The sequence below is a fragment of the Agelaius phoeniceus genome, chromosome 1, assembly GCF_051311805.1.
Source record: "Agelaius phoeniceus isolate bAgePho1 chromosome 1, bAgePho1.hap1, whole genome shotgun sequence".
Classification (NCBI taxonomy): Eukaryota; Metazoa; Chordata; class Aves; order Passeriformes; family Icteridae; genus Agelaius; species Agelaius phoeniceus.
The window spans coordinates 140,486,819-140,500,983 of record NC_135265.1 but is presented as its reverse complement, the minus strand read 5'-3'; the positions used below and the strand labels follow the sequence as shown (position 1 = coordinate 140,500,983).

The 14,165-nt window shown below is 34.5% G+C and overlaps 1 protein-coding gene across 3 annotated transcripts in view; it reads right to left on the bottom strand.

The window, feature by feature from the left end:
* Window positions 1–14,165, bottom strand: part of CSMD3 (CUB and Sushi multiple domains 3) — a 594,913-nt gene that overhangs the window by 96,731 nt on the left and 484,017 nt on the right. For all 3 annotated transcript variants that reach the window (XM_077188509.1, XM_077188511.1, XM_077188512.1), the window contains 5 exons: window positions 11,833–11,929; window positions 10,771–10,875; window positions 5,767–5,885; window positions 3,676–3,745; window positions 1,371–1,487 (listed from right to left, as the gene is read on the bottom strand). In XM_077188509.1, the coding sequence (XP_077044624.1) occupies window positions 1,371–1,487; window positions 3,676–3,745; window positions 5,767–5,885; window positions 10,771–10,875; window positions 11,833–11,929 (508 nt within the window). The remainder of the gene's footprint in view (window positions 1–1,370; window positions 1,488–3,675; window positions 3,746–5,766; window positions 5,886–10,770; window positions 10,876–11,832; window positions 11,930–14,165) is intronic.

The following is a 14,165-nucleotide window of genomic DNA, read 5'->3' as shown; positions in this document are numbered from 1 at the left end:
TTATAAAAAATTAGATGGGACAACTCTATTGGCTGGCTTCAAATAACGATTTCACAATAAAATATGCATAGGATCCACCCAAAGTTGCTCAAGGTGTTAGGCAATGTAATTAAAATGCTGATAGTATCTATACAAAACCATAGTGAAATAAGAGAAGTTCTAGTAACTTGAAAAAGTCTGAATTTATATTCACCTTTAAGACAACAAAAAGGACCTGGGAAATGACAACTACAGGTTCATTGCAGTCCTTGGAAAAATTATGGAGCTTGTTTTTTTGGAGGTGATTTCCAAACATATAAGAGACAAAAAGACACTTAGGAGCATTTATCATGGATTTTCTAATAGAAAATAACAGTTAATCAACCATCATATCCTTCTATTATTAAATTGACAAAGGGAGAAAAGTGTATATAATATACTTTCACCCTGCTATGGCTTTTGACTTGGTCTACAACATTCTCATCTGAAAGCTGAACATACATGAGCTTGATGAATGGAAAGGAAGTCAGTTAAAAATTAACATAACTTTGAGGCTCCAAGGGTGATAATCAGGCATTCAATGGCTGGCAGCCAGTAACAAGCACAATATTCTGTGGGTTGCTATGGAAGCTTACACTGGTTTATGTCATCAGAAGAGACTTGGAAAATGAGCAGGCATCCTCAACAAATGTGTGGAGGATACTAAACTAGGGGTTACTGATGATATATTAATGACACAATTTTTGTCTGAAGAACATTAAAAAACTTAAGGACTGAGTAAATAAATGCTTCTTAAAGGTTTGCACAAGGAGAGGTGCAAAATTCTACATCTGGGGTAAAACATCCTTATCTGTTACAGCCTGGGGATGGATTAGGTGAGTAGCAGCCCCAGTGAGACAGTTCCACCAGTCATGGGCTTGATCCAGTGTTTCTGACAATTCTACTTTGAGTGGGAAGGCTTCTACATTTCTGTGCTGCTTTGAGTTTCATCTAGGATATGCAAAGAAGCTTAATGATAAAATAATTAATTAAAATGTAGCTTTAACTTCTAAATTGATTTGGTGTGAAATATTCATGATAACTATTTTTTTTGTTTGGTTTATGATTTCACAAAAAGATAAATCAGTTCTGTAAAGTTAGAAAATTGTGCTGAATTCTAATTAAACAATTTTGTCTTTATCAGAAAATGCTGGCATATATTAAATAAAAAACCAAGAACCTTGTAACTTTTCTATTTTAAATATTTCTTTTAAGATTTTGTTAACTTTTTCAAATGAATTATAATTACTTGTGGGTTTTTGCTGGCATAAAGATTAACAATATTTTAAAATCTATGTTCAGTGTTTTGCACCCATAAAAAAGCAATTTTAAATCCATAAAACAGCACATACCAAACCCAATAGGCAGTTTTATTGTCCATGTGCAATCCAAACTGCTAGGATAGTTGCCAGGAAACCCTGGACTGAGAATCACTCCACTGAAGTCTGACATGCCACCACCACATTGTGCTAAGAAAAAAAAAAAAACAAATCAAAAATATTTTTCAGAGGAGTCAAATGAACAAAAAACAATCCATAATATTGAAGATCCTTAGAGAATTAATAATATAATAATACCTAGGTTATATTTTGACAAATACACAAGCATGTCTTTACCACTAAATATCTGTTAGAAATTAATTTACAGGTAAGTACCTTGCAACTTTGTATCAGCTCTGAGTTGCATACATTTAACTTGGGGGGATACATACACCCAAAATAGAACAGATTACAGAATTGCAGAATCATTTAGGTTGGAAAATACCTCTAATATTATCAAGTCCAACCTTTGACTATCATCACCTTGCCCATTAGACTATGGCACTAAATTGCACATCCAGCCACTTCCTGAACACCCACAGGGATGGTGACTCCACCATATCCCTGGGCAGCCCATTAAGTAAAGAAATGATCTGAAATTCCTGATCACCTTTCCCATAAAGAAATTCTTCCTTGATGGTGAACCTGAACCCTCCCAGGTGCATCTTGAGGCTCTGTCCCCTCATCCTGACAGTGGCTGCCTGGGAGAAGAGATCAACCCCACCTGGCTACAGCCTCCTCTCAGGGAGCTGTAGAGAGTGACAACATCTCCCTGAACCTCCTTTTTATCCAGGCTAAACACCCCCAGCTCCCTCAGCCATTCCACATAAGACTTGTGCTTCCACCAGCATCACTTCCCTAATGCTTACTCTGCAATTTGTCTACCAGAACTGTCCTTGTGACAGGCAAGCAGCACACGCCAGCTGATAGCAGGGCTGACACAATTGTGCTTGTTTGTAAAGGAGCACCTGAATAATATAAGATAATGTATTATAAAAAGACTTTGTACTATAAGCTATTCAAGAGGCCTTTTAAAAACTGAATTTGTATCCTTTTGTTCTAAAAATGAGATAAACAACCTTAGAAAAGTAAACATATATATACTTCCAGAAATTGAGCTAAATGAATATCTTAATTTTATTTTTGTTTTCAAGCATGACAACAGTAAATAAAATTACTTAGACATCCATATTACATTTAAAGCTGGAAATTATGATAAACAGAATTTTGTTTAGAAGTTTTGTCCAAGTAAAATTTGCTACAGTATTTGAAACACAAGAAAAAATCATTACTTGAAAAAAAAAGGAAAAATATATGAAAAAAAGGTCACCAAAATTTTAGCACAGCATCTTTATCTTCAGAATTTACCAAGAGCAGTGCAAGTATAATATCAGACTTCCTAACTATATGCTAATGCATAATGACAAAAACTGAACACTAACTCTTGAAAAAATTCTTACAAATATCTCAATCTTGTTGAATATTTATAAATTCTAAGCTGAGGGAGCTCAGTACCTCACAGGAGGTTTTAACACCCCACAGGATTAAGAACAGGATTATGTGAAGCAGCTCAAGAGGATATACATTAACTGTCTGGAAGAAAAGCAAAGCAAAAAAATCTTTAATGAGATCTACAGCATCCTGCTTTCCATACATTCAAGATTACAAATCCAGATAACATTTATTGTTAGAGAACCCAAACAAAAAGGCATTTATATGCAGTGAAAAAGCTTACAACTAGAAGGAGTTTTACATTCCTCACATTTATTTATCATATAAAAAGAATATATTTAAACACACTTCACAGGTTTCATTTTGGTTTCTGATAGGTTTTCAGTGCTTTTCCCAATAATATTATGGACATATGTATAATTTAACTTGAAAAATCATGTATCTTCTGAAATTCAGTAGACATGCTTATTTTGAATTCATTAGAGATGAAAATATAATGTTATTCCTATCATCTGCAATTGCCATTACTCTTCTGGGGAAATGAATCCTAAATAAATTAGCTATATTGGAGAAGTCTCTGGAAGTATCATCCCTGATAATGAATTGATGATATATCTGACTAGAACACATAGAATCACACTATAGAACAGTTTGGGTTGAAAGGAACAATGTGTTGTCCTTTTATTGCTTGGACATTTCAGGAAAGATTTGCCAACATTACTGTTCAGCAGCCTTTGAAAATCTCTAATTTAATTTGACCATTTTCACATTTAATTAAGTTCCTCCAGTTCTCCCAATTCTTTCCACTACATGTGTCTATTATTTTTGAATTTTCTGGTTTCCTTATTCTGGTATATTTAAGAAAAATTATTTAAGCTGAACATACCTAAACATATTGGAATGGGATAATTCCATCTTCTTACTGGTCCAGGCATACAGGTGATATGTGAATGTCCCTAAAATGACACAATATTTGCTAATTCATATTAAAAATATACAATATACAGCACATTAGTATTTCAATAAAAAGAATGTATAATTTAAAACATCATCAAAATGCACAAAAACAAAAAGGTATTATATTTACATTGTACACTGTGAATTGTATCATGCCCTCAACAGAGCAGAGAAGACCGTGACTGTTAGCTCACTACATGATGGTGTCTATTAATATTATTTCCTTTACTATTACAGAGTCCAGCTGAATCATATGCTTGTTTCAGTGTAAACCAAGGGTCTGGAAACTACAGGTCTAACTGAAGCAATGTTTGCATAGTATGGATGCCCATCAGGTGTTGAACATGATGAAACTTTACATACCATATACATTATGTAAGTGGTGACTTTACATTCTAAACTCATCATAGACACACCCTCTGTGTTGTTCATCAGCCTCGTGTAATTATAACTGTCTTCCAGAGAAAGCAAACAAAAATGGAAAATCTTAAGAGAAAACTGTACTTGGGATATCTTCCAAAACCAACTAGTCAGACTGCAAAAGTCAGAAAACCTGTATGATGGGAAGAAACTTTACATGGGTGTTTGCACAGTCTATGCTCTTAAATTCTTTATTTTCTATATTTTTTCTTTTCTTTATTTCAGCCTTTACTGTGGCGTATCTGTTCACCTTCACTTATATTTAAGGTAGGAATTAAAGCAAAGAAGCAAAAAATATTTCTCAGGCTATTTCCAAGAGTGGCCAGTTAAAACCAGGCAACATAAGAAGAAAACTTCAATAGTCATTCTCAGAGTTGCAATCACGGAACATGTGTTTTATCTGTTCTTGAAATGCTAGAAATTCACTGGCATGACTAGGAATTCTATCTTGAAGGAGAATTGATTGGGATACAGGTCCCAAATTGAAACAGCAATTGAAATCTGGAAGCAGACAGGACTACTTTATTTCGATCACTATACATAAACTAGGCCTTTTTTGTTTTGTCAAAGAATATAATTCAGTTTCTATTTTTGATGCAGCACATAGAAACCCTCTATCTAGGTTTTCACAGAATTATGTAAAATAAATATTTGAAATTATTAGCATTTTTAAGACTTCATTTAGTTATTCTCACACCAACACTTTATAGGTGAGACTGATATTAATGGCATTTTGGTCATTCTGGCATATTTTGCTACATTGCCCCAAAAGTTTCCAAAACTCCATTAGCAGTTCATAATGTGCTGTTATAGGCAGAAATTATTTTCTCCCTATAAGACTTTTCTTTTTTTTCAGTGCTTGGGTAATGTAATCATTTTCTGTCCTTTTGGCTCTCAAAGACCTAGATAAAGGAAGACTGTAGAACTAACTAACTCTTTTTGGGGAGTCTTAAGTAAAAACAATACTTGGTTTTGGATCTGATTCTATGGCATAACTGTACAAATTTTTGATCTTCTTTCCTATAGGCAGACAAGTTCCTACTGGTGATTTGCAATCACTACATTTCCCCTGGATATACCTTTTGTTAGTGCAAGGACATTGGAAATTTACTTGGCAAAAATATACCCCTATTTGGTAAACATTTTGGAGAAAAAAACCCTAAGAAATTACTGCAAGAAAACAACTGACACTATCTGATTTACTAAGAAAAGCAATTATTTCTTTCCCTTTAATTATTCTTAGTTCCCCTCTTTACTTACTTTCTTTTTCCTCCTGTGCATAGAGAAATACTGTTAATTGTTCATCAAGTTATTTTAACCTTATTTTGCCACAATTGTTCAGCAATAATTATCAAAGAACCTATCAACAATACATAACAACCTATAATCACTAATGCAGAAGAAGCACAAAGCCATACACTTGTGATGGAATTTTTGGTAGTTTCTAATTCACTATCTGGTAGATTAGAAAACAGTCCTGTAAATTTATCATGTGTACACAATTCCTGAAGAGCTCAGTGTCCATTTTGTACTGACAGGCCCAAACATAACCATGTTAAAGAGCTGAAAGGCACCATTTGAAATAGGAAATTTGGCTCACCTGTAGAGAATAACCCTGGTCACACTGGAAAGACACCACATCTCCAACCATGTATCTGTCTCCAATTTTGATACCGTTACTTGGGGTCTGCGGTTCAGGACAAGAGTCCAAACCTATAGCTGAGAAAAATAGAGAAGTTTAGTCATTTTAATGAACATAAAATTGTTTTTTAGATTTGCATAGGACTGTGTACAGTGTACACATAGGCACATTGTGTTGATAACCTTTTGGTTGCTCTTGGGAAACAGCAGTTGTCTGTGGACAAGTAGCATATTATTTCAGAACTACTGTATATAAGGAGAAAAAATATTCTTTCCTGAGTAAAGGAAAAGGATTGGTGTGGCAAAAAACACCTTCCAACCTGCAGTCTCAGTTCTAAAATCCCACTATCTCCTGGCACAGACTTTTTCATTTCTACCTCCAGTCTTACTTGTAATTACAGCCTTTATCATTCACACTAGGAACACCTCTGCTATGCTTTACCAGCATGTGTTCTAGGGGAGGCTGGCCAACAATACATCAACTGCAAAACACTGGAAGAACAGTGCAAAGTAAAAGTGCTCTCCAGCATTCCATCCTCCACAAGTCTGACTCAACTCCTTCATTCATTTACACACACAGACAGACAGACAGACAGACACACACACAGAACAAATATTTGCATCCGACTTCATCTAATCGGTTATGTTTAAAGAAGTACCTATAGAGCTATAACACTGATATTTTGAATTTCTGATTGCAATGGAAGCTTGTTTGACAAGATGCCACATGTTTTTTTTCATGGTCATCAAAAAGAGAAATTTTTTTTCCTTGCATCTATCCAGGAAGGTCCAGGAAGGTAAGAAAGTATAATCAACTGAGTTGATTTCTTTGCCTAATGTGGGAATTAAAGCCTAGTTGTGAAGTAAGGACTATTACACAACTGGTCATCAGTGCACAGGATAATAGAGAAACATTGTGGAATTCAATTATGGCCACCTACTACCTGAGAACACTATCAAAATCTGCCTGTTTTAAAACTTACTAAAGTAACTGATCACTTCACATAAGATTCTCACTAATAAAATCTACCACCTTAAAAAAGTGCATTTTTATACAATATGAAAGATGAAAGCTAACAAAAATTTTTAGTCTTCAAATTCTATTTTCTGTTCTCCAACTAGAGAAGAGCAAAGAACTTGTTTTGAAAGTGAATGATGGACCTAGATCCACTTTTTACACTTCAGACATCTAGAATGTGATCCAGGAAATGTACAAAGTACAAATGCAAAATAACAAGTGTGCTTGGCTTTCACAGATGATTGCTTATTATCAGATTTGAACAGTTAAACTAAGAATTAGCAGGTTTTAGTTTCCAAAAACTGAACCTTCAGCTGAAGTGCATAACCTAACTCTGTGAATAGTCAGGCCATGCAAAGCAAATGACTTCATCTAAATGCCTTTCTCAGGCTATCTTAGCAGCCCAAACCACATTCACAGGTACTTATCCTATTGTCTCTCACTTCAACTAACAAAATAATATTTGGGAAAATAATATAGTCTGAATGCCTACAATACCTTTCCAAAACTTAAACAAATTTTGACATCTTCCCAGCTGAGGACTAGTTCAGAGCTCGTGTCTTTGGAGGGTTGTGATATTTATTCAGGTCATAAAAATGTGCTCATAAATATATTATACTGCAGTCTGTTCATTATTGATTTATTTGTGGTGCATGAATACTTTCTTGAACTACCTTATACTACTCTCACAGTAAATTGTGTTAAATTATTTAACTTTCATAGCCAATGGTAATAAAAAGAGATTTTAACATAGGCATTCATTGAAAACATACTTTCAGTATCTTCTGCTTTTCAGATAAGAAGAATTGTGTATAAAGAAAAAGAAGCTATTTGATGCTGTCTTGCCCTTCTCCAGCAGCTCCTGTGACACTCAATACAAAAACCTACCAATGAGATTTTCGATAATACAAAACTTTAGTTAGAGAAAATGAGCAATAAATCAAAAATTTTATAGTGGTGTAAAAATATATAAACATTATGGAAATGTTTAACAAATCATTCTGTGGCATTCTTTGTTGGAAAAGTTCAGGTGATATAATGTGTTTTCAATGCAATATATATATTTGTATTTAAGATGTCCAATGGAATACAGAAAATGAACTTTATGGATAAAATAACAATTTAAGAATTCAAAAGAGAAGTAAAAATATTATAGAAAAAACATTATAGATAAGAACAGTATTCAGTTTCAGAACATGAAAACTTAATTCTTTATGTCAAAGTATCATTTACTTGTGTTAAAATATTTCTTCAACAAATAAAGTTCCTTTTGTTTTCTTTTACTTTCATATTCTCATTTGGATTTTTCAGAAGCTCAAAAGATAATCCCTAGCAGACAGGACAACAAACTATTCAGGAGGGATGAAAAGAGATATTGGAAATGAAACAGAATGAAGCCTTCTTAGAGAAATCTCTTGCTGAAATGAAAAAGTAATCATTTTGGCAAATGGGGCATACTTCCTCTCAGACTTGTGCCTCCTAGAATAGGTGAAATAGACTTGGAAGACCCACTAAAAATTGGATAAAATCAATCTTTATGGCAAGCTCACTTGATATAAGACTTAGATAAGTCTTCAACTCTGATGTGATTCTGCATGAGAACCATGCCCTAATATTTCAAAGACTGAAACTTTAATTCAGCTGACTCCTCATTATGTCCTTGGCCAGCATGTGCTCCAATGAAATGAAATAAATTTATGAAACACTGACATTAAAATTTGGCCATTACTTTCCATTTACTAACTATCTTTATAAACATAATCACAACTTTTAGAGCAGGAACTGCTGTCTGAGAGTCAGATATGACCAGGACAATTGAAGAGAGCAACTCTGTATCCCCTTCTTTCTGGGGAAATTTCTTCATAAATACAGCAGTTTTGTGAGTTCTGGAATTGCAAGCAAATATCCTATTTGTTGTAGAAAAGTGCAAGAGACAAAAACCCAAAAGATACACAAGCACAGTTTCTGTTGTCTTTCTTCCTAGCAATGATAACAAAGTGTTGTCCTTTAGCTTAATCTCCCATACCAAATTCATGATTCAGCTCAGTACAGAATTTTCCACAGTCTCTTATTGAAGAACAATTGAACAAAAGATGGGAAAAAAAATCATAAACTTTCACAGGTAATAGAGACTATGTGTTTCTTAGAGAATAATGGAGGAGTAAGAGTCATGGATTCCAGCAGTGAAACAGCTGGAGCCTAGGACTCGAAATCCACACTAAGTAACTAACTATAAGGTTTCAGGACAGCTGACCCCAACTGAACAAATTCCATACCATATGACCCATGCTCAGCATATAAACTAAGGGGAAAACTGGCTGGGGATGGCTGTTTGTGAACTGTCTGGGTATCAGTCAGTGGGTGGTGAACAACTGCATTGTGCATCATCTGTTTTCGTATATTTTATTTCAATATTATTATTTGTTTTATTTGCATATCATTATTATTTCCCCTTCCTTTTCTGTTCTATTAAACCATTTTTATGTCAGCCCACAAATTTGACTTTTTTTCCAAATCTGTTCCCCATCCTACTTGGAGAGGGAAGTGAGAAAGCAGCTTTATGTGGTTAGTTGCTGTCTGGATTAAACCACAAGAGACTGAATGATGTTTTAATCACATATCTCTATCACTTACACAAGAAAAGTAAATTAATCATTTATCTTGCAAAGCAGTATATTTCACTGAGCTACTGGTTAATTGGCTATCTACTGAGAGACATCAGTATTATTTCCTGAATAAATAATTTTCTGTGAATGTACACACAGAAAATATTGCTTTTGTTCAGATTCATACATACATCCCTGTATAAATCCATACACACATATTTGGTTATTGTTCTTGACATGGACCAACACTTTAAGTAGTGTACCGTTAATCTTTTCCTTTTTTAAAGGTGGAAGTTGTACATGGGCAGTACATATTACACATATTATTTGGACATGTGGGAATACAAAGGTGCCTTTTCAATTTCACTGGATTCAGTCTAATTTTATTTCATTTTCATAACTTCCTGATGTTTTTTCTCATCTGAAATTGTAAGTGGCTGAGAGACTATCTGCATTTCAAGGAAATGGCAGGATAATTCTACCTATAATTAATGTTTAGTTATAGACAAGCAATCAGGCTGTAATTTTGCTAGGCTGTGTTCTCCAACTGGCTAATCAGACAACCAGAGCATGGGATTTGCATATGGTAAAACTGACAAGAAATAACTGTGACACAATTATGCAGATCAGACACCAGAACCAATATAAGCAGAGGGAACCACACAGCTGGTGATTGCCAGAATTCCTGTCAGTCATCTGAGACAAAGTCATTCAGACAGAAAGTATGTTTATAACTACAGCCTTTTCCACTGGAGGTGTACTCAGCAATAATAAAAACCATTTAAAATAATTTGGTGTTCTCACCAACCTGCAGGCATTTCTCACTTAAGATGCACAACTGCTATTTTCAGATTATTCCATCTCTCCTCTTTGCCAAGGGTGACTAGTTGTATCCTACACATACATACTGTACAGTACATATGTTATTGTATTGAGCATAATTTGTAGATTTTGGCAGAGAGTGCTGGGGTGTGGAGCTGCAAGGGTGGCATCTGTGGGAAGAGACCAGGGCTGCACTGGACACAGTGGATTAGGATTGCCACATGAGCATATCTGCATTTATTTCTGTCTGCTGTAGGTTCAGAAAGTTTTTCAGAGAGCAAAAGGAATTTAAGGATGAAAGCAAGAAAAACTAAATTTCACAGTCCTTATAGTACAGTTTTCAGGCCTGAATTTGCTCACTTGGATTTAAATCAGAATTTTAAAAAATGACTTTGAAGTTACAGTATGTAGCTCATTATGTGTAATAGGAATAAATATTCCTTTCTTGTATAGTTTAGGTAGAACTGATGCCTGGAACCAGAAAGTGCTCGTTATTAATTGAACATTTCTGAATTACCTGTATACTCAAGGTGAAATCCAGCAGCTGAAACACTGATATCAGACTGAAAATTGAGGTACAAATTATTTGATGTGCTGTTTAGAAGTGGAGGTATGGTTGTTCCTGAAAAGAGAATTCAAAATATTATTGAAAAGCACAGAAAGTGACATAAATGTAGACATAAGGGTGTGATGTCTGTGTGTGCATATAAACAGAATTAAGGAGAGAAAAAGAGAAAGAGGGAGGGGGGAGAGGGTGGGAGCAGGAGATAGATCACATAACCAATTCCATAATATTCTGTCATCATGGATGCTATCAAATACCTGTCCCTATAAAAGTTTTATTGCATTCTCAGTGCACCACAATATCAGAGACATGAACAATAGACAAGGAAAGGCTAATATAAATTATATTCCTTGCTTTTATCTACAAAAGGAGAAATATTCACTAGGGTCTTTTTAAAAGCGAGAGCAAATCGTGTCTCCAGGATGATTCTAAACATAACAGTCACGTTATGTTTATTTATTATGTCAAAATAATATATCAAGCAGCTCTGAAAATATGTTGCTGGACTGTTCTTAGAAATGTGATGGACTATTTATTTGTGTTTAAGCACTAGTCAAGATAATATGGATACCTCTGATCTCTTAGAATACACACGTATTTATTATAATGAAAGAAAATAAAAGATAATAAGGAAAAGTAAAGCAAAAAGAACTGTCTTCTTTGTCTAAAATAAGGATAAAGAATGCATCCTTTTTTCATATACAATAGCAAGAGACATCTATTTTTGAGGTCTGTATTTTTGGACCCAGCTACAAGTCTGAGAAAAGAATTGGATTAAGAGAGGTCTAGTTTGGAAGCCTCTGAGTGTTATTTCATTTCTAACATTTTAAAATTTACAGGTTTATGAAAGTCTGCTAAGTGATGACTGATTAAAACAGAACTAGTATTACCTATTGCTAAGAGAAACAAGCACACATACTATGCTCAAGCATGCTTACACACACAGAAACAGCTGTGCGTTTACAGTAAAGAGTTGAATCTGTGAACCATTTATTGTAAAATCTTCTCAGTCACCTGAATAACTTCCAAGCCTTGGAGCATTGTTGTCAGCACCATCATAAAAGTCTAAGGAATCCCAGTTGTGTTCTGTGGCAAAACTCACCACTTGCACCTATGAAGAAAAATGTGAGGCAAAGAACATAAACTTCTTCCCCTCTTTATTCAAGCTCAAAGATGACTCTAAATTGTAGCCTCTGTTTCTCTCAGTCATGAAAAGCTGTCTTGCTCCCCTTGTCAAAGAGAATGGAAAATCATCATTAAGTGAATAAAATGGCAACTATTTTTTATTTGATTGCCAATTCAAACTATGAATCCTGTAACCTTTAGTGACAACCACATATTACCTCTGTCAAGAGTCACATAGCCATGAAAATCAGATGGGTATAGAATATGCTTCTCTTTTTTGGAGGACATTGAGGAGAAGATGAAACATGGTATTTTCAATACATGAAGGTTTTTTCTCTCTATTTTCTCTAAACTAGTCCCACAGGGATGCACGATGCTTCATCTATTTTGCCATTTTAAATTCTGCCTCCAGGTAAGAGAAAACCGCTGTGTTTGATTACCTTCATCACCAACTCATCTCCTGAGGAGGGGCAGTCACTAGCATGCTACGAACAAAAGGCAGAATAGTCACTTCCTTTCTTCCAGAGGGGAAAATATTCTTCCACTCATATGGAGATGCAAAGTGGTAAGGAGATAAACTGCAAGCAGGAGGCCATACCTGTTCTCATATAGTGAAATCACACCTTACAAAGTAGAGAAATATCAGATTCTTGTTCCTGATTAGTAGGGGAGAGTTTCTGGCGTTAGCCTTCTGTTTGTTTTAACTGTTTACTGAAAAGCTTTAAAAGAGACAGAGGCATGATGAAATCCCAACCACCCTCAAAAAGGGGTGCCTTAGTCATTAAGTTAGAGAATAATACTTCTTTTGCCTCAATTTTTTCCCCCCAGAATGAAATAATTGCAACAGAAGAAATAAACACTAGTTCCAGTAAAATAAATCATGAAGCCATTTTTCTATGTGAAATAGATGACTTGGACCTTGTTCTACATGAAATAAATGTTCAGTTTGGCTATCTATTTCTTGGATGGGGGCCTCAAATACTGCACCTATTTTTGTAGGAATTGGTCAGATACAATAGTAAACAGATTTCTTTTTCTTAAGTGAAGCAGTGAAGAGGCCCTCACTGTTAGCATGCTTCAGATACTTTGAGACAGTAAATATATCTTTTTGTTTATTACAACTCTGAGGCAAAAGAATATCATGAAGAGTAAACACCTAAATTGAAATCAAAGTTATTAATTTAATAACCTCATTAATGATTCTGAAAAATGCAGCCTGTGATAAGAGATAAGCACTTTCAAAAAGCAACAGTGATGGCCTAAGTCAGGAGGACAGTTACTGCCTAATTTAAATCCTCTGAACTATCTTCCTAGTATAAGAAATACACAGAACAAAGTATCCTGTCAGCTGTCCTAGTCAACTCTTTAAATCAAGTAGTGTTTCTCAAAATCAATCTCAAAGCTGATTTAGGCTATTGAATATTATTGAAAACTTTGTAATGAAACTTGAAAAAAGCTTTAAAGCACTGTGAAGAGTTTTTCATATTTTCTTTATTAAGTCTTTACCTACATAAACTGAGCTCTTTATTCATTTTCTACAGCAGTTATATTTTGAACTAGGATAGACATAGAAAACTTTTTATCATGATTTCTTGATGTGCATTTTGCTAGGAATTTGTTCAGATGATGCTTAGAAGTTCTAATTTATTAAATTCAACTGCCTGTGCAATAACCAGATTTCTGTCAGTTTCTTTAGTGAACTCTAGAGATAGGCATGACTAAGCTTAATGGATGCTTTCCTACTGTGTGTTCTATGAGGTTCTTAATCTATGTAAGTTAGCAACAACTCTGAAACTATTTAAAAGAATAAATTCCCATCTCACATTGAAACATAATGAAGCATCTTTACATCACAGTGAACTTCCATAAACATAGAGTAAATAGCAGAGTTTCTAGGATAACATATATAATATAACTTGTCCTTGAAAGCAACTCACTTAATTTCACTGTGCAAAAGGAGACATATAAATCTGGGGAGAGCAAAAAAGAATTCCTAGGAAGGCTCTCTATTTCCCTTGGCTTATAAGGAGTCACTGATTTATTGAAATACATTTGGAAGTTATGGTGATATTCTTCTAAGTAAAAGGCTACAAGTGCATATTTTAAGATTTTTAAGAATCTCATAACTTTCAATCACTGCATAATTAAAAAGACGTGCAGTAAAGTCAATTTTCAGAATCACTAATGAGCTAGAAATATTGTACAGATAGATGATCTTTTCA